Below are 22,586 nucleotides of genomic sequence, written 5' to 3' on the forward strand. Positions count from 1 at the left end.
TGCGGTTAGGTGTTCAGGACGATAGTATCATTAACCTATAAAATATCTCGGTAAGTCAACTGAAGGGTATATATTCGTTGATGACTTCGTGATCTGCTTTAGCTCGAAGAGCATGCACACGATAGAACGACAACTTCAACAATGTTAGGCAAACTACAAACATGGGCAGCTTAAAATTTTCCTGATCAAAGCAATTTTCGATTCGAAACTATCCTTTGTTCCACATTTAAAACATCTGAAGGATAAGTGCCCAAAGGCAATGAACATTTTACGCGTACTATCGTATACTGATTGGAATGAGGACCGTGATATGCTCTTGGGCCTTTATACGATCAAAACTCGACTATGGGTCAATCGTTTATGGATCGGCAAGGAATTTTTACCTCCAAATGTTGGATCCTACCCATAACCAAGGATCACGTTTAGCACTTGGTGCTTTCCGAACAACACCAGTGCAGAGGCTTTATATAGAGGCAAATGAACCATCTAAATTTCGTCACAGTATATAGCTATATGGTTTATGGGACGATATGACTGCAATAAAATTGACAGATTATACAAGCTTTGTTTTCTAGTCATGCTAATTCGGACATATAAAGTTCACTTACAAGATTGTGGAAGTAATCATTTGATTGGCTAATCTAAAAGGTCACCCTGACGTGACCCCTTATGGGATATTGTTAGATGTTCACGTAACGTAGTGAGAATGACCGTCTAGATTTTTAGCCCACCATCATCAGATGGTGGGCTATTCAAATCGCCCTGCGTCCGTCGTCCGTCCATCCGTCCCTCCGTCCGTAAACAATTCTTGTTATCGCTATTTCTGAGAATGTACTGAATGGATCTTTCTCAAATTTCATATGTAGGTTTCCCTTGGTGCCTAGTTATGCATATTACGTTTTGGATTTTGACAATTGAAGTTTGTTATCGCTATTTCTGAGAAAGTACTGAAGGGTTCTTTCTGAAATTTCATATGAAGGTTTCCCTTGATGCCTAGTTATGCATATTACGTTTTGAGACCAATCAGAAAACAACATGGCAAACAGGCAGCCATCTTGGATTTTGACAATTGAAGTTGATCACTATTTCTGAGAAAGTACTGAATGGATCTTTCTGAAATTTCATATGAAGGTTTCCCCTGGTGCCTAGTTATGCATATTACGTTTTGAGACCAATCAGAAAACAACATGGCCGACAGGCAGCCATCTTGGATTTTGACAATTGAAGTTTGTTATCGCTATTTCTGAGAAAGTGCTGAATGGATCTTTCTGAAATTTCATATGTAAGTTTCCTTTGGTGCCTAGTTACGCATATTGCATTTTGAGACCAATCTGAAAATAACATGGCCGACAGGCAGCCATCTTGGATTTTGACAATTTAAGTTTGTTATCTCAATCCTCAAAGTACTGAATTGATCTTTCTCAAATTTTTATAAGTAGGCTCCCCTTGGTCCCTTGTATTGCATTTTTGGACCAGTCTGTCCTGAAAACAACATGGCAAACAAACAGCCATTATCGTTAAATCTAAAATTTCTGATATAGCTAGGATTCCCTTGTTTGAAAAGTACTGGAGGGATGTCTCAATTTGCACAGATTAGTAAAATGAAGGGAAAAGTAGAGAAAAGGTCAATCTGACATGGAACCTATGAAGATCATTCAATGGTGGGCGCCAAGATCCCTCTTGGATCTCTTGTAATTATATTGCGGTATATCCGTGATCAATCTAAGACGTTCTGGAAATCTATTGGATAAGGCAAGCAGCCACCAACAATTGCTTAAATGTGTTAGATTATGATATATATTACAACAAAGAGTAATATTCATCTTACACTTTACTAGCAGAAGCCATTGGCAGACAGGAAACAACCATTTGTTTATAAAACTAACCATCCATTGAAGGTAGCTAAATGATCTCCTCTGACGTGACGACCGTATATTTCTTTAACTAAGACTCTGTCGCCGACAGAAAGCGGGATTATTACCATACAGGAGCCTGATCCGTAGTGTGTGGAAGTACAGGCACACTGGGGCACTCCATTCTTCTGTAACTCAGCGTGCAAGGCATCGTCTCCATCAACCGACAGAGATGTGTACAACATGTACATACCGGCTTGTGGGGCTGTGAACACACCCGTTGATGGCGAATAACCATTACCAGAGTTTGCATTCACCGAGTCGAATGGGATTGGTTTGTTATGACCGCTGCTGTCAAAAGCCACGCTGAGAGTTGCACTGAATGCTACACCTTCATAGTCGCGTTTTGCGAGTAAAGCTGGCAGGACCGAATTGATAGCTGCAATCAACAAGTTAGTTGACAACTAGATCATCCTAAACAGATACAATATGCATCTGATAGGTAACCAATCAGAAAACTACTTGGCGTGTTTATCGATGATACCCACACATGGACCAAACATGTCCAAGATGTTATACAAAAGTGAATTCAAAAGCTATCATTTGTGTAGGAAAAAGCTGTTTTACCTATCTTATCCATAGTATACTGTGTTGACTCCTTAATTTTACCTTAACTTGTTTTTCCTCCCTTATTTACATTACTGTTGATTTATTTGCATTAATAACTATTATGTTGCTTAAGTGCATAAATGATTCAATATATGAAGCTTTTTACGAACTGAACATAATTTGACATTAATTCAAATCCCAATGTAATAAGCCAGGTCAACGCTACCGACCCTCTGGGCCTCTTTTTGGAAATTATTTTTAAAAGTATTTCTTCCAGGACAAAAATACAAATTCTCATTCTTAATTTCGTATCTTAAATATTACCGAGTCAAGTTAACATAAACAAAAATAGCATTGCAACACTACTTTTAATTCAACAAGGTAGCTTCGAAAATTCCTTTTAAAACTTCAACCCGTATTAATACCATCTACATCCTAGACCTAGTAATATAAATGCTAGAAAACAACATATGAGATACTTGCATCCTTGAGAAAACAAAGAATAACGACATAATAACTAAACCCTAATTCAAATTACTACCAATCGAGTAAAATGACGGAAGTTATAAACAATGACAGATTTGCATGGAGACATTAATACAGTAAGTAGAGTTCAAATAACTAAAATAACATCAACATACAGCTGAATCGTCCTTCAAGCTTAAAAGCAGTAAAAATGACGTTACAATATTTTTCACTTAGTACCTGAATCTATTACCTTCCTTTAAAACAGTTAAATTTTGGTTCGCTAGGGTTTTGCCTTTTGTGACAAAAACAATGTGTTCGTATGTTCATATGCATTCGACACCAAACAAACCTGTGTTATCATTGCGGCGCAATTCCTTCTCAAAAACGTCAAGCCTTTGCTTCTGTTTGTTAAGCTCCCGCTGGAGTTTCAAAAACTCTGTATCAGGAAACGACACACTTGGCCCTATAAAACACAGGCAAAACACCAGGTACAGGTTCATTTTTAAAGGTCAAAGAAAGAATAAGGTCTTCGAATGTATAGTCGGCTTATCAGACTGTTAGAATACAAATCCTATATTGGAACTGATAAGTGAAAATCGTGACGCGCCCGGTGTGACCTTTATCTATGAAGTATTGAAGGTAAGTTTGTCACATTTAATCAGCGATTGAGGCAGACATTATTTATATTGTCTATGGCGGGGAAGGTACAGTCGGTGTGAACATCATCATAACCACTACGACCAACAGATGTGCAAGTTTTATTAGTTCATTAATCAGTTTGGATTTTCCATAGAATATCAAGGCTATATATCCTCTGAGGCAACACATTACAGACCCGTATACGTTCGAAGTTACATCTTAAACGCAAATGCTTCAGAAGTGCTACTGAAATTGCACGGAAATGCTACGGTGGGTTGACGCAAATGGTACGGACGTGCGACTGTAATGTTTGGTTTGGTTTATTTTGTTTAACGTCCTATTAACAGATAGTCATGTAAGGACGGTCTCCCGTGCGTGCGACATGCATACGTGTGGTGAGTGCGTATGTGTGTTTTGGGAGGCTGCGGTAAGTTCGTGTTAAGTCTCCTTGTGATAGGCCGGAACTTTTGCCGATTTATAGTGCTATCTCACTAGAGCATACTGCTATCGTGCTTCGTCGTCCGCCGTGCGTAAACTTTTTCTTTCAAAACGCTACTCCTCCTTAACCCTTGGGTGGATTACTTCCAAATTTGGTTTGAGGCATCATCGGGGGATGGCAATCATATTTTATGGCTGGTCTGACCCCTGGGGCTCGAGGGGCGGGGAACTTTTGTGAATATTTGCTATAAAATCCTACTCCTCCTTTACCCTTTGGTGGATAACAACTAAAAATTGGTGTGAAACATCATTGGGATTGGGGGAGGGCGGTCATATTTTATATAAATGAGGCTGGTCTGACCCATAGGGCCTGAGGGGCACAGCCCCAACAGGTGAACCTTGGTGAATTTTTGCTATAAAATCCTACTCGTCCTTAACCCCTCGGTGGATTTCAACCAAATTGGGTGTGGAACATCGTTGGAGGAATGCAATCATATTTTAATATGCAGGCTGGTCTGACCCCTATGGCGGGGCCCCAAAAAAGGCGGAACTTTGGTAAATTTTTGCTATAAAATCCTATTCTCTGTAATCCTTGGGTGGATTAATACCAAATATGGTGTGAAACATCCTTTGGGAAGGGTGGTCATATTTTATATAAACGAGGCTAGTGTGACCCCTGGGGCCTGCTATAACAAGAGCTGTTGGAGAACAGCATAGCTCGTCTCGTCAAACTATGCTGTTGTACATTAAATGAATATATTTAATACAAATGTAATTGCTTTTGGACATATTTCTTCAATATTTTGACAAAATATTATCCTAATGAGAGTTGTCTCCCTTGACAAATGTGGACGGGTATCAATAGTCTATTGTGAGCATTTTCACATTGTTTTATTTTCAGTTTCACCCCCAAGAAGGGATAGTGTTAATAGCTTTCAACATTTGCACAATTTTTTTTTTTTAAAAATGTGTTTTTCCCCACCCCAAAAATATATATCAGTTTAATTACGGCAAGGGATAGTTTAACCCCCACAGGGAACCTATTACCATGTTTAACTATGCTTTTCAACACTCACAACATAAACTTAACACAAAGTCCAAAGATTTAAAAACAAAAACAAAAAAACACAGATTTTAAAGTTTTATTCCAGGAAGGGATTGTCTTACTCCATAGGAACTCTATTGCCAAATATCATTTGGTTTGGTTTATTTTGTTTAACGTCCTATTAACAGCTAAGTTCATTTAAGGACGTGCGTGCGACATGAATGTGTGTGGTGAGTGCGTATGTGTGTTTTGGGAGGCTGCGGCATGTTCGTGTTTTTAAAGACTGGTATGTCTCGGCCAGGGGACAGAACCCAAAGCCTTCCTCACAGGGGCGAACGCTCAACTAAAGGCCAAAAATGAGGCAGTGTCAAGGGAGACGTTAGGAAGAAGAAAGTTGTTAAGGACGAAGAGAAAAGATAAGATCCCAAATTTAGTCGCCTCTTACGATCATGCAATGGGGGCAGCAGGTACAATTCTTACGCCCTACATGCAGGGCAGGGGAAGAAAGATGAAGACCTACACAGAAGAACAGGTCTTCGTCAATGTAACAGGAGACAAGGTATTACGTTTTCGAAATTTGAAGAGCCACATGTTAAGGGTTGCCTGTCGAAATTGATATGTTACCTGATTTGAACATAATATCTTAGGTGATGTGGTTTTATAATACAGATACAAAGAAAGTATTTAATTTGGGAGGGGGGTGGGGGGGAGATTGGAGTTCTTTTCCTGTTCTCGGATTACTTTCACTTTAAGTTTAAAACAGAAAAAGCTGGATGTCCATCGACCACCGAAAAGGTTAGAAATATGTGTACGCCACCACTTGTAACCACAAGAAAACGTCACTATAACCGACACACGACGGCCTCCCGTAGACAACTGGGAAACAATCGGCCACAGCATAAATGCCCGGTCTGCCCACTGCTGGTGATCAACCACTGTCGCCACCTGCGGATAAGTCACGAGTATTCAAACGAGCGGGCAAAGACTATAGTAAGTATAACAGTGATAATGATGCACCATATTTACGCAACCCATACGAAACACTAAATGTATTTCAAATCTTACAATGGATTGTTTATCAAGCGGGTCGATGGAAGTGCTAGAATAGACTTTTAAAGAAAGACTGTGACGTCACTTCTTCAGTGTGTAACGAAACATTTGGGATTTTAGGCAAAAAACCTTTTTGACCCTCACGGCCTTCAAAACAGTTTGCCTTCGGGTTCAACTGATCATCTGTTGCTCTCAACTCCAGTTTACAACTATAAACTATTCGTGCCTTGATTTTTTTCTCTTACAGACTAGATTCCAGAAAGTCAAGAGAAAATCAGCGGATCGGCCATATAAAATATGCTCTTTCGAAGGTTGTAAGGCCGTGGTCCTAAGGCTGGATCAGCACCTAGCTAGGGTCCACAAGGTCGAAAGTGGGAGAAGAAAGATGAAGACCTACACAGAAGAACAGGTCTTCGTCAATGTAACTGGAGACAAGGTTTTACGTTTTCTTTATCTGGTATGCCCCCGAACTGAAATTTGAAGAGCCGCATGTTAAGGGTTGCCTGTCGAAATCGATATGTTATCCGATTTGAACATAATATCTTAGGTATGTGATTTTATAATACAGATACAAAGACAGTATTTAATTTGGGAGGGGGGGATTAGAGTTCTTTTCCTGTTCTCGGATTACTTTCACTTTAAGTTTATATCAGATGTAATTTAATTTGGCAGACCGACTTTCATGTGAAGAAGGGATGTGCATGTGCTAAAATGTGTTTCGAATTCGGCGGCGAGCAAACAGAAAAAGCTGGATGTGTAAGTATATGCGACACTTTTTAGCTCACCTGCCCGAAGGGCAAGTGAGCTTATGCCGTGGCGCGGCGTCCGTCGTCCGTCCGTCGTCCGTCCGGCCGTCCGTCCGGCGTCAACTTTCCATTCAAGCAACTTCTTCTCAATAACCAAAAGGCCTAGAGACCTAATATTGGGCCTGTAGCATGCTGGGGTGAAGGGCTACCAAGTTTGTTCAAATGAATGACCTTGACCTTCATTCAAGGTCACAGGAGTCAAAAAGGCTAAAAATCTTCAAACGACTTCTTCTCAACAACCAACAGTCCCAGGGAGTTGATATTGGGTCTGTAGCATGCTGGGGTAAAGGGCTACCAAGTTTGTTCAAATGAATGACCTTGACTTTCATTCAAGGTCACAGGAGTCAAAAGGCTAAAAAAAAATTAGACGACTTCTTCTAAATAGCCAAAAGACCCAGGGACTTGATATTGGGTCTGTAGCATGCTGGGGTGAAGGGCTACCAAGTTTGTTCAAATGAATGACCTTGACCTTCATTCAAGGTCACAGGAGTCAAAAAGGCTAAAATCTTTAAACGACTTCTTCTCAATAACCAAGAGTCCCAGGGACTTGATATTGGGTCTGTAGCATGCTGGGGTGAAGGGCTACCAAGTTTGTTCAAATGAATGACCTTGACTTTCATTCAAGGTCACAGGAGTCAAAAAGGCTAAAATCTTTAAACGACTTCTTCTCAATAACCAAGAGTCCCAGGGAGTTGATATTGGGTCTGTAGCATGCTCGGGTGAAGGGCTACCAAGTTTGTTCAAATGAATGACCTTGACTTTCATTCAAGGTCACAGGGGTCAAAAAGGCTAAAATCTTTAAACGACTTCTTCTCAATAACCAAGAATGAATGACCTTGACTTTCATTCAAGGTCACAGGAGTCAAAAAGACTAAAATCTTTAAACGACTTCTTCTCAATAACCAAGAGTCCCAGAGACCTAATATTTGGCCTGTAGCATGCTGGGGTGAAGGGCTCCCAAGTTTGTTCAAATGAATGACCTTGACTTTCATTCAAGGTCACAGGAGTCAAAAAGGCTAAAATATTTTAAACGACTTCTTCTCAATAACCAAGAGTCTCAGGGAGTTGATATTGGGTCTGTAGCATGCTGGGGTGAAGGGCTCCCAAGTTTGTTCAAATGAATGACCTTGACTTTCATTCAAGGTCACAGGAGTCAAAAAGACTAAAATCTTTAAACGACTTCTTCTCAATAACCAAGAGTCCCAGAGACCTAATATTTGGCCTGTAGCATGCTGGGGTGAAGGGCTCCCAAGTTTGTTCAAATGAATGACCTTGACTTTCATTCAAGGTCACAGGAGTCAAAAAGGCTAAAATATTTTAAACAACTTCTTCTCAATAACCAAGAGTCCTAGGGAGTTGATATTGGGTCTGTAGCATGCTGGGATGAAGGGCTACCTAGTTTGTTCAAATGAATGGCCTTGACCTTCATTCAAGGTCACAGGGGCCAAAAAGGCTAAAATCTTTAAACAACTTCTTCTCGATAACCAACAGTCCCAGAGACCTAATATTTGGCCTGTAGCATGCTGGGGTAAAGGGCTACCAAGTTTGTTCAAATGAATGACCTTGACTTTCATTCAAGGTCACAGGAGTCAAAAAGGCTAAAATCTTTAAACGACTTCTTCTCAATAACCAAGAGTCCCAGAGACCTAATATTTGGCCTGTAGCATGCTGGGGTGAAGGGCTACCAAGTTTGTTCAAATGAATGACCTTGACTTTCATTCAAGGTCACAGGAGTCAAAAAGTCTAAAATCTTTAAACAACTTCTTCTCAATAACCAAGAGTCCCAGAGAGTTGATATTGGGTCTGTAGCATGCTGGGGTAAAGGGCTACCAAGTTTGTTCAAATGAATGACCTTGACCTTCATTCAAGGTCACGTCGATCAAGTATGCTTAAATCTTTAAATGACTTTTAGTGAAAAGCCAAAGTGCAGAGAGACATTATATTGGTCCTGTAGCATGCTTTCAAATAACTGCAGGATCCATATATGAAAAGATCACTGCATTGCAGGTGAGCGATTTGGGCCCATTGGGCCCTTGTTTTTCTTCTAAAAGTGCCGGTGATGTTTGATGAGTTCAATACATTGCATATTGTAGTATTAAAGTTGAAGTGATATTTAATATACCCACCTCCTACCCCGAAACGAGTTCTGGCTACGTCTTTCAACTACTTAGGGAATTTTATCGAAAATAATGACAATTATCCTAATACACTGTAGCGTAATTCAGTAGGTATTACCCTTTGTAGATTTAACAAACTGTTCAATAGGTTGAGAAATTGCTAACGTTATCCTTAAACAATTCATAGAAAAGTATGTTTCACATAGATTAATAAGAAACATGCTTAATTACAGTCAAAGACTTCAGATGATTGGGAAACGTCTGACACTGAAGACTTCAGGAGCTTAGAGACGATGCTTATGGATGCTGACGTTGTAAATATTTTGCCACTTTTGCATACTTTTTTCTCTAAATCAGCTAAATTTTTATTTTTTTTAAACATCTCTTTATTATTTCGGTTTCATTTGTTTTTAAGGAGCAAAGGCATTTAAAAGAGGAACAGTAGTTCTAATATAATTGAATATTACAGGAAAAGCTGATTTTTTTTCGGTGAAGCTTTTCTGAAAACGTCCTGTTCTTGACGCCGAATGTGTATTCCTTTTTTATCAATAAGTTTGATGTAGTATTATTGGGATAACATTAACACAGCTTATCTAACTTTGTTACAGTCAAGAGTCCACATCTGTTCAAGAGGATCAAAAACAAAAAAATCAACATTACTACCGTTGGCTAGATGACGAAGATGTTACTTTGTTTTAATTTCAGCAATTGTTTTTGTGAATAAAAAATTCTGTAAATATTTCATTGTATGTCGATAATAAAATAACATATAACATAGTAACATAATTGACAAAGGCAGACAACTTCATGACTCGTGTCTTGACCTGACCTGATCTACGGCACCCAATCGCCTAGCCGAAAATACCAGCAGCTTATACCGCTTCGCCACATCGGCATTCTTATAGATTTAAATATAGATTAGTTTCCTCCTGTAGCTGTGCTCGATGATTGGTTTGGTTCATTTTGTTTAACGTCCTATTAACAGCTATGGTCATTTAAGGACGGTCTCCCGTGTTTATACATTTGAGGTCAGGTCGATTCACACCAACCATTAATTTCACCGATTTAAATAAATGATATTAAGCAAGATTACTTGTTTCCAATTATTCAATACCCGAAAAAAACACCTTTCTTTTCTTCTGATTTAATTCATCTTGAGATGAAAATGAATCTTAAAAGTATTGTTCGATAAAAGGACTTTAAAAATTTTCTCTCTCTCTCTCTGTTCCATAAAACTATCCATAACAATCGTTAAATGTCTTTCTCGTTACGAAGCTATTGAAATCAAATCTCCATCTGTCAAGTTCAGGAAAATGTGTCCATTCGATAGATTCAACTACTTTACATAGCAACATAAAAAGGAAGCGACAAGATTCCTTTACGATCTCTCAGTTATATTTATATACAATCATGTGATCAAGTGAAATGACGCGTCCGGTGGAAGTGACACACCTCGTTTTTTTCAGAAGCTGTTGTTTCCAGACTACGGGCGAGTTCGATAAGCAACTATAGTCATGTCAAATTTAAAACTGGAAACCCAAATGCGCATGTCACTGATCGAACCCACTCTAGTTTCGTTTTAGTTTATTAAATATGGCTGCGTTTATAGTACGTTCCATCGAACGAAACTATGCTGATAACAACTTGTTTTCAAATATCAGAGCAAGCTAGGTTTATTCATATCAATATATTTTTTAGTCTTTCATTCCAGCATACTATATTGGTCTAAGATCGGGTCTTGGCTCTAAGCATGCTACAGACAGGCCCAATATCAAGTCCCTGGGCCTATTGGTTATGGAGAAGAAGTATTTTAAAGATTTTAACATATTTGACCCTGGTGACCTTGAATGAAGGTCAAGGTAATTTATTTAAACAAACTTGGTAGCCCTTCACCACAACGTGCTACAGGCCCAATATCAAGTCCCAACCTTCTTCGTTATTGAGAAGTCGGTTGAAAATTGTAGCCTTTTTGACCCGTGTGACCTTGAAAGAAGGTCAAGGTCATTTATTTGAACAAACTCAGTAGCCCTTCATCCCAACATGCTACAGACTTAATATCAAGTGCCTGGGTTTCTTAGTTGACGCCGGACGGACGGACGACGCACCATGGCATTAGCACACTTGCCCTTCGGGTAGGTGAGCTAATGAATGCAGTGTTTTAATATTTCGGAATCCCAAAACATGGACGATTTCCGTACACATTTCAGAATAAGCATTCACTTATTTGAGAGTACAATGCTGTCCGGTGATTTTGCGCATCTAAGAGCAGAGTTGTTGATTCGTTGTATTTTAAATGAATATGATCGATAAAAGTTCTGTATACTAAATAAAAAATGGTTTGTCCTTCCGAATATCAAAGAAAAAAATGGTATTTACAGAACAAACGCTTACTAATCAACGAAGAGTGTGCTTACCGCCCTTTTTTAGAGAACGTCAACATGTCCGGTGATATTGCGCAGTCGTTTATATCCGGTCTGGCAGCACAGAAAAAGTATCTACGGTGGCCCATAACCATCAAAAAGCTACTGTCCAAGCGACAAACGATGCATTTAAAGTGGATATATGTTCATTAAATGTCATTTCATTTTTTTTATATTACAAAAACGTGGAGATGTTCAACAAAGTGATTTTCTAACGAATTAACACAATAAAAAGATACACAAGTACTTCAACCCTATATAATTATATCTCAGGTGCACAGTTGGCACAGGAAGTCGTCATTTTCTGACAGACTGTCAATGTCACTGTACAAAATTTTAAATGCACCCAATTTTGACATCGAGTGCATTGGCCCCAGTTAACAAATTTGATGCTAGTTTGCAGTTGTAGACCAACAGGCTGCCATTTGCCACACAACACATACATCGTCCTCCTCCTCGGTGTCACTATGTCTATCATTTGCCCTTTGCTCTTTTTTTTCCCGAAGTCTTTTTACCTTTTCGTGAGTTCTTATGTGGTCCCTTTCCTTTACCTATCAATTTGCCTGTTGTAGTCTTGGGTTTCTTGGGGTCACTTACATCTTCTCCCTGATTCTCTTTGCAAATTTGTTCTTTCAATGGTGGTTTAAATGACTTTCTTTTTGCCGTACTAGTGTGTTTTACGTTGTCTGTTTCTGATATGTTAACCTTTTCATTTCCACTTCTCTTTTGCATCTCTTTCTTTTTTTGGTAGGATTCATCCTCAGTAATCGCACATCCATAAGGTGGTACAAACGCCTTTCTTTTCTTTTTAGTTTCTCCTTTCTCTGACAACCTCGTGCTGTATTCAGATGACTTTTCCTGAAACAAAATTTTTACATTTCTTGCCTTTCTGTTCTGTTTATGTTTTTGCTCTCTGTCTGTTTGGTGATAACAGGTGGTTCAACTGATGGGGCAGATGGATTGAATGGGAATATCCCAGTCTTTCTAAAACCCGACATTATGGTGCTTACAGTCAATGCACTTTTGTACGCAGTGCCAATTAAACTGGGCAAATCCTTTGGGGTTATGACAGAATTTGGATTACTGTGTAAGAACTTATGAATCTGTGCATTAAGGCTGCATTTTAGAGGACTAAAACCAGCAAAATCCAGTGGCTGCGAACAGTGACTGTTGTGTGGAGGGAGTACAAATAGGTGCACATCCTCCTCTCTTGCTGCCTCAATGACATCAATATTGATATGTGTGGAATGTCCATCGTAAAGAAGAATACAAGGCCGTATTGTAACATGTTTCAAGAAGTGGTTCTTGAAAAAATCAAAAAATAACACAGAATTCGACCATCCAGTGGGAGAAACACGATATTCAGTACCCTGAATGCCACTCGATCTCATTTCTTTTGACAGACGTTCTCCTTTAAAAATGATATACGGTGGTGTCGTCTCGCCAATGGCACTTCCAGCAGCTATCAGGGTCGTATTCGCCGATTTGCCTTGAGTAACAGCATATGGATTTGTTCCAGCTCTTGCTAGGACTTTAGGTGGAGTGTGGTCTAAAGATATCCCAGACTCATCAACGTTCCAGATTTGCTCTGCTTTGTTCATGATCTGATATTTGTCTAGGATCAACTTCAGCTCAGCAAAATATGTGCACAGTATATCACTTGTCACTGCCTTGTCCCTTACAACTTCTCTTTTCTTTGGCTTCACCATCGACAACTCGGGAAAACGCACTAGAAAACCATAAAACCAATGCTTTGTAGGCTCAATATTTTCCTTCCCAACAACCTCACACATATTCTTTGCCATCTCAATAATTTGCCATCTGGTAAATCCATAGCCTAAATGGGCCATTCCAATGCAGTGATCTGCAAGAAGTTCTTCCTGCTTTCTAGAGAAAATTGTAGGGCCGCCTTTTTTTTTTACATCTGTCCCTTCTGGATGTTTAAGTCTGTACCTTAGAGTTGATTCTGGAATGTTATGAATTTTTGCTGCACTTCTGATTTTATGATGTTTAGTTTTGACATCATCATAGGCCTCTTCCATCATTGCATATGTATAAGTTGTTTTTATCTTTGAAGAAGGCATACTGACGGAAATTCTGAAAATAAAGAAGACTGTACTGTATTTTTTATTTTAATATTTTCTAATCTTAGTTACTTCACTTATTCTACAACAGCATGTTTTTTAATATTATTATTTTTTTCTTTTTGTTTATATTCGTAAATTTTGATGATGATGTGTTTAAAACAGTGATTTCAATCCGTTCTTTGACTATGATTTTACGTTATGATTTGGAGCTGATGGGCTTCCATAGTTTTTTTTTTATTTTGGACGAGTTTCCCGCCACTTGAATGCAATGCTGATTCGGGGCCTCATTTTTCATTCATGAATCGCAGGCACAACTGAACGTCGTCTGCTCGGTAGTAACAAACGTGCATTATAGCTTGCACAAAACACATTTTTGGATTATTTGCTCCAGTTTATTGAAGTATATGGGACGTAAGCGAAATCAGTTTGCAGCAATAAGGTAAGAAATCTGTGAAATAGGATTTTCCTGTGATATAATGAGATATGACGCAATGTTTACAACTCGCCGGAGGCGGCGACCATCTACATTTAGGCCTTGTTGATATATATGTGTTAATGATGGTTTTACTTAATTATTATTGCATGAAGGGAGTAATTACTCACCAATATCTCGTTTCCTCTGCACCAGATTTAAGTTTCTGCACAAATGTCACTTCTGATGAAAAAAATTACAGCTGACACGAATATAGTAAACGTAAACATCGTAGTATTTTTGACGGATGTGACATCAGATGGGCGTAACTTTCGACTGCGCAAAATCACCGGACAAGCCTGTATACTACAGGAGATATACCACTCGTTGAATTTAAAGGGTTCGGGACCACACCAGCCAATATCTCCTAAAAAACTATTCCTGGTTTATTTGTGGTATGTGGCAAACAAGACGACTATGGGAGAGGTGGCACATGTATTTGGATTGTCGAAATCTACTCTGCACACTACGACAGAGTGATGGATTTCATACAGGAACTTGGGCCGAGGGTACGTAGGCCTAGGTTCACTTGACTAATGGCTACAGTAATCGGAGAGGGGCTCTCATCTGATGGAGTGGGACGACTGGTTCGCACGTTGTCAGTATAATGTGACCGGGTGGGGTGTGCTGCTGAGTGTCTTCGGCAGTGTGCTTCAGTGATATAGCACTTCGAGTCGGCAGGGGTTCCGGTTTATCACAAGGAGACTTGACACGAGCATACTGCAGTCTCCAAGAACACACATACGTACTCACCACATGCATACATGTCGCACGCACGGGAGACCGTCCTTAAATGACCTTAGATGTTAATAGTACGTTAAACAAAATAAACCAAACCAAACCTCTGTGATGGTATATTATGTCTCTTTCTCTACATATATCCATGGATTTGTATAATCTTCGAATAACAATGTGAACTTGTTTTCATGTTCAGTAAAAATGCAACGCAATGAAATTCAATGGAGTACCAAATGAGTAGTTTTGATAATTCCTTTTATTCTATTCTGCAGTTTCATTCATTTCAGCTTATAACATGGCCTTCTGCAGATAGGCAGAGAGATATCCCATGAAGTTGAACAGGTCTGTAGAATACCAGGGATAATAGAGTTTTTGGATGTGTCACATATTAGACTGTCATCTGCAATTAATGGAGACAGACTATTTCAACAGAAAAGGATTCCCTACAATGCAGTTGCAGGTATGCAAATAATTTGATATTGGTATGATATTAAAATAGTTTTATAGTCCTTTGATGTGATTGAAGAAATTCCAGGGGATTTTATTACAAGAAATAAGTGAAAACAAAATAGAAATCAAAAAAGTAAATAAACTTGAACTTTTAAAACCTATCATGAATTACATCTTTTTAAAATCATTATGACTTCAGAGTTTTTTTCTTCAAACTAATGGCAGTGCTTAAGACTTAATTGTTGCATTTCAGAACTGTTTCAGTACACTTTAACACGTATCATTTTTTGAAGGCTGTTGTGGACAATTAAATGAGATTTACAAATATCTATACTGGATGGGCTGGGTGCGTTCATGACGCAAGGGTACTGCGCAACTCAGGTCTCTACACTGGTGCTGAAGGGGATTTGGTGCTACACGATCACCATATTTTAGCTGACAATGCCAACCCACTTCGTAACTTGCTTATTGTACATTTCAAGAACTTGTGCCATTTAACTCAACAAGTACGGTTCAATAAGCGCCTGTCCTCGGTGGGACAGACAGTGGAGAGCTTTTGCTCATCTGAAAGGAAGGTTTAGAAAATTTAAGAGGTGTCCTTCCATAAATCTCAAGAAGTGTGCAGTCTTATACATACAGAGTGCATTCTCCATAACTTTTGCATTGATAACGCTGATCATATTGACGACTATATTCAGGAAGAGGAAGATGACCCAAATCAGAATCATAACATATATGAACATGGATTGGTGAACATCAATTGAATAAATGAACAGTATGTTTGCAAAGCAAGGTCTGCAAGAGACCTTACAGACTTCATTTCAGCTAACTAATACAAGATGTTGAGTTTCGACATGAATCAATGGTTGTCTTCTTTTCCATGGCAATGTTATTTACTAGATTTTAATGTAGTATTAAGTGAACAAAACAATATGAAGCTTTCAAGTTTTATTGTAAAACACGAAAACAAAAAAATGGTAAAATAAAAATAAGAAAAAAAACAGAACTTCTCAGTGAGATTTTGTGGCATTCCTTTTAACATACACTTAGGTATTTTCACACTCTCTTTCCATGAGGAGCCCTGCAGGTAGGGCGTAAGAATTGTACCTGCTGCTCCCATTGCATGATCGTAAGAGGCGACTGAATTTGTTAATAGGCAGACGGTAGATTTATATGATTCATTAGTACATTATTATATATATTGACCTTATTGATGATAAGACTTTCATTATAATATGCTATGAAGGGAATGAAAAGCATGACCTTTGAAAATTTAAATACTCTGGCTCAAAGTTAATAAATTTATATACTGATCAATATATTGAAGCCAAAGGTTAACGTGATTTTCACCACAGTATGAAACATTATAGTATGGTTACCACCTTCTCCAGTACTATGTCATAGTCTGAAATATGGATGTGTTGAATAGATGAATTGTTGTTTAGAGTTTGAAACTCGCATACAAGAGGCCCAATGGGCCTGTATCGCTCACCTGGCTCTACAGCAACTTTGAAGTTGATTGAGGTCATTTCTAAAGATACTATGTTGATTACCTCTTTATTCAAATATCATTGTAAGCTAGTTTTAATCATATTGAAAATTTTCTAGTCCTTCATTCCAGCATTCTATTGGCCTAATATCAGGTCTTGGAGGCTCTTGGCTATCGCAAAATTATTGTTTACAGATTTAAGCCGATTTCACCCCTGTGACCTTGAATGTAGGTCAAGGTCATTTATTTGAACAAAATTTGTAGCCCTTCACCCCAGCATGCTACAGGCCCTATATCAAGTCCCTGGGCCTCTTGGTTATTGAAAAGAGGTCGTTTGAAGATTATAGCCTATTTGACCCATGTGACCTTGAATGAAGGTCAAGGTCATTTATTTGAACAAACTCTGTAGCCCTTCAGCCCTGCATGCTACAGGCCAAATATCAAGTCCCTGGGCCTCTTGGTTATTGAAAAGAGGTCGTTTGAAGATTATAGCCTATTTGACCCATGTGACATTGAATGAAGGTCAAGGTCATTTATTTGAACAAACTCTGTAGCCCTTCACCCCTAATATCAAGTCCCTGGGCCTCTTGGTTATTGAAAAGAGGTCGTTTGAAGATTATAGCCTATTTGACCCATGTGACCTTGAATGAAGGTCAAGGTCATTTATCTGAACACACTTTGTAGCCCTTCACCCCAGCATGCTACATGCCCAATATCAAGTCCCTGGGCCTCTTGGTAATTGAGAAGTCGTTTGAAGATCATAGCCTATTTGACTCATATGACCTTGAATGAAGGTCAAGGTCATTTATTTGAACGAACTTTGTAGCGCTTCACCCCAGCATGCTACCGGCCAAATATCAAGTCCCTGGGCCTCTTGGTTATTGAGAAGAGGTCGTTTGAAGATTATAGCCTATTTGACTCGTGTGACCTTGAATGAGGGTTGAGGTCATTTATTTGAACAAACTTTGTGGCCCTTCACCCCAGCATGCTACAGGCCCAATATCAAGTCCCTGGGCCTCTTGGTTATTGAGAAGTCATTTGAAGATTATAGCCTATTTGATCCATGTGACCTTGAATGAAGGTCAATGTCATTTATTTGAACAATCTTTGTAGCCCTTCACCCCTGCATGCTACAGGCCAAATATCAAGTCCCTGGGCCTCTTGGTTATTGAAAAGAGGTCGTTTGAAGATTATAGCCTATTTGACCCATGTGACCTTGAACGAAGGTCAAGGTCATTTATTTGAACAAACTCTGTAGCCCTTCACCCCTAATATCAAGACCCTGGGCCTCTTGGTTATTGAGAAGAAGTCGTTTAAAGATTATAGCCTATTTGACCCATGTGACCTTGAATGAAGGTCAAGGTCATTTATTTGAACACACTTTGTAGCCCTTCACCCCAGCATGCTACATGCCCAATATCAAGTCCCTGGGCCTCTTGGTAATTGAGAAGTCGTTTGAAGATCATAGCCTATTTGACTCATATGACCTTGAATGAAGGTCAAGGTCATTTATTTGAACAAACTTTGTAGCGCTTCACCCCAGCATGCTACCGGCCAAATATCAAGTCCCTGGGCCTCTTGGTTATTGAGAAGAGGTCGTTTGAAGATTATAGCCTATTTGACTCGTGTGACCTTGAATGAGGGTTGAGGTCATTTATTTGAACAAACTTTGTGGCCCTTCACCCCAGCATGCTACAGGCCCAATATCAAGTCCCTGGGCCTCTTGATTATTGAGAAGTCATTTGAAGATTATAGCCTATTTGATCCATGTGACCTTGAATGAAGGTCAATGTCATTTATTTGAACAATCTTTGTAGCCCTTCACCCCAGCATGCTACATGCCCAATATCAAGTCCCTGGGCCTTTTGGTTATTGAGTAGAAGTTGTTTGAATGAAAAAGTTGACGCCGGACGGCCGGACGGACGACGGACGCCGCACCACGGCATAAGCTCACTTGCCCTTCGGGCAGGTGAGCTAATAATGGTTATTTCATTGATGTGGAATCATAGAAGTGATATATTAGTAGCGTACTATCCCATACTGATTGGGGCGCAGACCGTGAAATGCTTCTGCGTCTTTATAGGGCACTTATTCGATCAAAACTCGACTATGGCTCCATCGTTTATGGATCGGCACGCAAGTCTTACTTGCAGATGCTAGATCCTAACCAAAACCAAGGATTACGTCTCGCACTTGGTGCTTTCCGAACACCACCAGTGCAGAGCATTTATGTATAAATACTTCAATGTTACGTTACACGTGTCCAGTTTCATTATGTGTTACCTGTGTAATGGGGTGGGTCCGCCCGGACCGACCGTTCCGGGCCAGCATCGGCGAGACAAAACTAAGTGATCGTATAGTGTTTAAATTACCAAATCTACCGACACTGGCCAGCGGACATGTCCGGCGAACTACCCCTGCTGTTACAGTCAGCTTCAATCCTAACCCAAATCCCTCGGATGTGGAGGAGTTTACAAGTCACAAACCAATCAACACTTTGTATAACGTTAACTAAGATTTATTTAAGTAAACATATTAAAAGATATAGGCTAAGTATGTACATATGTAGAGTAGACAGATGGTAAATGGTTAGAAATCATTGCCCCAGTAGCCTCCCACGTAATAACAAATGAGCCTAATCTAGAGCACTAATAAACCCAGGCAACAACGCCCTACCAGTATCCCCCGGCTAGCCCTTAACGTTACCTACCCCCTATCGTCCCCTAACATAGGTGTGCTGTCGTCAGCACATGTGTGGCACTGGTGTTCAGTACCTTGTGGCAACGTTGTCGAAGCCTGGTTTGTGGAGAGGGTATCCCCTCCTGGTAGGTTGGCCGGTTATCCGGCCATGCAAGTCCCCGATTATCACTGTGCAGCCTCTTTTATACCCCAGCCCCCTGGTCCTACATGCAGCCTGCATCCCTGCATCGCATACCCATTCTGATTGGACAAATCTACGGCATATGCGTAGTAAGGTCGGAACCTCTTCCGGCAACTCACCAAGATCCGGTCGTCTCCAAAGTAAACACCCCTGTAAACCTAGACAGCACCGGTGATAGCGACTAATACACAACCGGAGGTATACGCGGAATGTATAGCCCTACCGTACCATTTGGCTGCAATTATAGGATAGTACTATTAAAGGGACTCACAGTGATAACGGTATAACAACTGATACTGATAAGTCATAGTAAGGCTATAGTGACCTGTTCTCCCACACCTGTAACTTCACGGAACCTGGGTTCTACTGGTTGACTATCTAAACCGAGTTCTATTACATGTAAACGTGTGTTGTTGATTACTTCACGGAACCACACACAGAACCTGGGTTGTACTGATCGACTATCTAGAAGAGTCCTATTACACATGTATACGGATATACAAGATCTGGGAAGCTACGTAGGATATGTGTGACAGTTCTGAGCGTGTTTCTGTCATTGTGTTGAACCCTGGAGGCTAGTAAATAACCTGGGTTTAGGAACTACTTCATATCTACTACAAAACGACGTCAGATGGGTAAGAGTCCGCCAATGTTAGATACGACTTCGCAAACCATACGGTTGGAAAGGGTACGAGTTGGGTAGTGCGAGCGTTTGTTACATCAGATTTCACTACAAAAGCTTAAACATCATCTGACCTTGACATACAAATTGCGGCCGAATTCAAACGATAGCAAATTAAATGTCATAAGTAAGCCCCATGGTTAGCTATGGGATCAAGGTACTTCTGTATAAAACATGGTGGACTTGCTAACGTTAGTTTGGACCGAGTTTGTCATGCCAACAGTCGATTCGCCCCAATATATAGACGATTCACCCCAATATAGGCATACAAAAAAACTGTATAGACGATTCGCCTAATACCTCAATAGAGCTAGTCATTTCGCACATGATATACTCTCAAAGTCGGACAAGACTAGATGGTACTAAAGTGTTACTCACACCCACAGTTACTTGTAGGTTCCCCTCTATACCTAGTTATGCATATTGCATTTTGAGACCTATCTGAAAACATGGCCGACAGACAGCCATCTTGGATTTTGACAATTGAAGTTTGTAATCGCTATTTCTGAGAAAGTACTGAAGGGATCTTTCTCAAATTTCATATGTAGGTTCCCCTCTATGCCTAGTTATTCATTTTGCATTTTGAGACCTATCGGAAAACAACGTGGCCGACAGGCAGCCATCTTGTATTTTGACAATTTAAGTTTGTTATCGCTATTCCTCAGAAAGTACCGAGGGGATCTTTCTCCCAACTTTTTTTGAAGGTTCCCCTTGGTCTGTAGTTCTGCATATTGCATCTTGGGACCAATAGGAAACCAACATGGCCGACAGGCAGCCATCTTGGATTTTGACAGAATTTGGTGAAAGGATCTTTCTGAAATTTCATATGTAGGTTACCCTCGGTCCCTAGTTATGCATATTGGATTTTGTGACCAGTCGGAAAACAATATGGCCAACAGGCAGCCATCTTGTATTGTGACGATTGAAATTTGTTATCGCTATTTTACAGATGGTACTGACGGGATCTTTCTCAAATTTCATATGTAGGTCCCCTTGGCCCCTGGTATTGCATTTTGGGACCAATCCGAAAACAACATGGCCGACAGACAGCCATTATCGCTAAATCTGAAATTTTATGTATAGGTTCCCCATGTTTAAATAGTACTAGCGGGCTGTTTCTGAATTTACACAGATTAGTAAGACATAGAGGAAGAGAAAAGTAGAGAAAAGATCAATCTGACATGGAACCTATCAAGATCATTCAATGGTGGGCGCCAAGATCCCTCTGGGATCTCTTGTTGATTGAGTTTCCATGGTGACAGAAAAAATACCATAAATGGAAGGTCCGCAATAGCAAAAGGCACAACTAGGGCACTAGTCTGATATATACAGAAATTTTCAAGGAGCTGCATCAAACGGTTTTTGAGTTATAGCCCGGAAACAAAAGGAAACAGTAATTTGGTATTTTGACTAAGTTTCCATGTGAAATATAATAAATTATTTTATAATTTAGTTAAAATTATATATCAGATTTTATATCCAAAACTATTCCTAGATCTGTATTTCTATATAACACATTTGCCCTTTGGCACTAATTCTGTTTACCTGTTGACGTAGTTGATCTGAGATTAATGGTGCATGTTGTACATGGTTATCTAATATTGTCTTAGGCTATATGACAGCCGTCTTCCGTATTATCATGTACCTATCAATCATATACACTCATACCTAGGACTTAGTACTATAAAAGATTAGATGTAATTACTATATGAGAGAGTCGGTTTCCAGGGAGCCATTACTGGACACTAAGTCCTGGGCTGGGCTTTCGCCCGGGACAGGCCAGTACCGATACATGTACAGATGTATACCTATGTATGTTATATGTATGTAAGATGCACATGTAACTTAATAAAAACACCATCCAAGCAAGAAGAGTCATTTCATTATACATGGTGACAGAAACAATACTGAAAATGGAAGGTCCGCAATAGCAAAAAGCACAACTAGGGCACTAGCCTGATATATATATACAGAAAGTTTCAAGGAGCTGCGTTAAACGGTTATGGAGTTATAGCCCGGAAAAGAATCTCGGACGGACACACAGACGGAGGGACTAACGAAGGGAGTATTAAGGGACTTTGTTTTCATGGGACTTTAATTTTGTGTTCCTACGAAACGTATATATTGGGACTTACAAATGAAAGTCCCATTAAAAAGACCTGTTGAAAATGTATGATATTTCTACATCTGCTGATGCATATGGACACAGAAAGGGTCATGCATAATTTACCTTACTGCAATTGTAATAATGGGATATATCATTCACTTTCTCAGTTATTATACAGTAAAAGTATGGCTTTAAGGGATTAAGCAAGTTTCTGGATCCCAGAGACCAGATTATT

At 39.6% G+C, this 22,586-nt stretch overlaps 2 protein-coding genes and 1 pseudogene across 2 annotated transcripts; 1 reads left to right on the forward strand and 2 right to left on the reverse strand.

The window, feature by feature from the left end:
• Positions 1–1,816: 1,816 nt before the first annotated feature.
• LOC117315774 (complement C1q-like protein 4) lies at positions 1,817–3,514 on the reverse strand. The gene is made up of 2 exons (XM_033870132.1): positions 3,280–3,514; positions 1,817–2,292 (listed from the first exon to the last, which is right to left on the reverse strand). Exons 1-2 carry the CDS (start codon positions 3,428–3,430, stop codon positions 1,874–1,876), a joined length of 570 nt encoding a protein of 189 aa, XP_033726023.1. The 5' UTR covers positions 3,431–3,514; the 3' UTR covers positions 1,817–1,873.
• An 8,405-nt stretch (positions 3,515–11,919) lies between these two features.
• LOC117315340 lies at positions 11,920–13,487 on the reverse strand. Its single transcript, XM_033869489.1, has 2 exons — positions 12,456–13,487; positions 11,920–12,303 (listed from the first exon to the last, which is right to left on the reverse strand). The coding sequence occupies exons 1-2, from the start codon at positions 13,485–13,487 to the stop codon at positions 11,920–11,922; spliced, it is 1,416 nt and encodes a 471-aa protein (XP_033725380.1).
• A 906-nt stretch (positions 13,488–14,393) lies between these two features.
• On the forward strand, positions 14,394–15,956 carry LOC117315341 (annotated as a pseudogene).
• The last annotated feature ends 6,630 nt before the right edge of the window (positions 15,957–22,586 follow it).

This window comes from Pecten maximus, chromosome 17 (assembly GCF_902652985.1).
Source record: "Pecten maximus chromosome 17, xPecMax1.1, whole genome shotgun sequence".
NCBI classification, from domain to species: Eukaryota; Metazoa; Mollusca; class Bivalvia; order Pectinida; family Pectinidae; genus Pecten; species Pecten maximus.

Coding starts and splice junctions, on each gene's coding strand:
- LOC117315774 (XM_033870132.1), bottom strand. CDS start 3,430: ATGAACCTGTACCTGGTGTTTTGCCTGTGTTTTATAGGGCCAAGTGTG. Junction 2,293..3,279: donor GCGCCGCAATGATAACACAG/GTTTGTTTGGTG, acceptor TGTTGATTGCAG/CTATCAATTCGGTCCTGCCA.
- LOC117315340 (XM_033869489.1), bottom strand. CDS start 13,487: ATGGAAGAGGCCTATGATGATGTCAAAACTAAACATCATAAAATCAGA. Junction 12,304..12,455: donor CGTACAAAAGTGCATTGACT/GTAAGCACCATA, acceptor ATTTTGTTTCAG/GAAAAGTCATCTGAATACAG.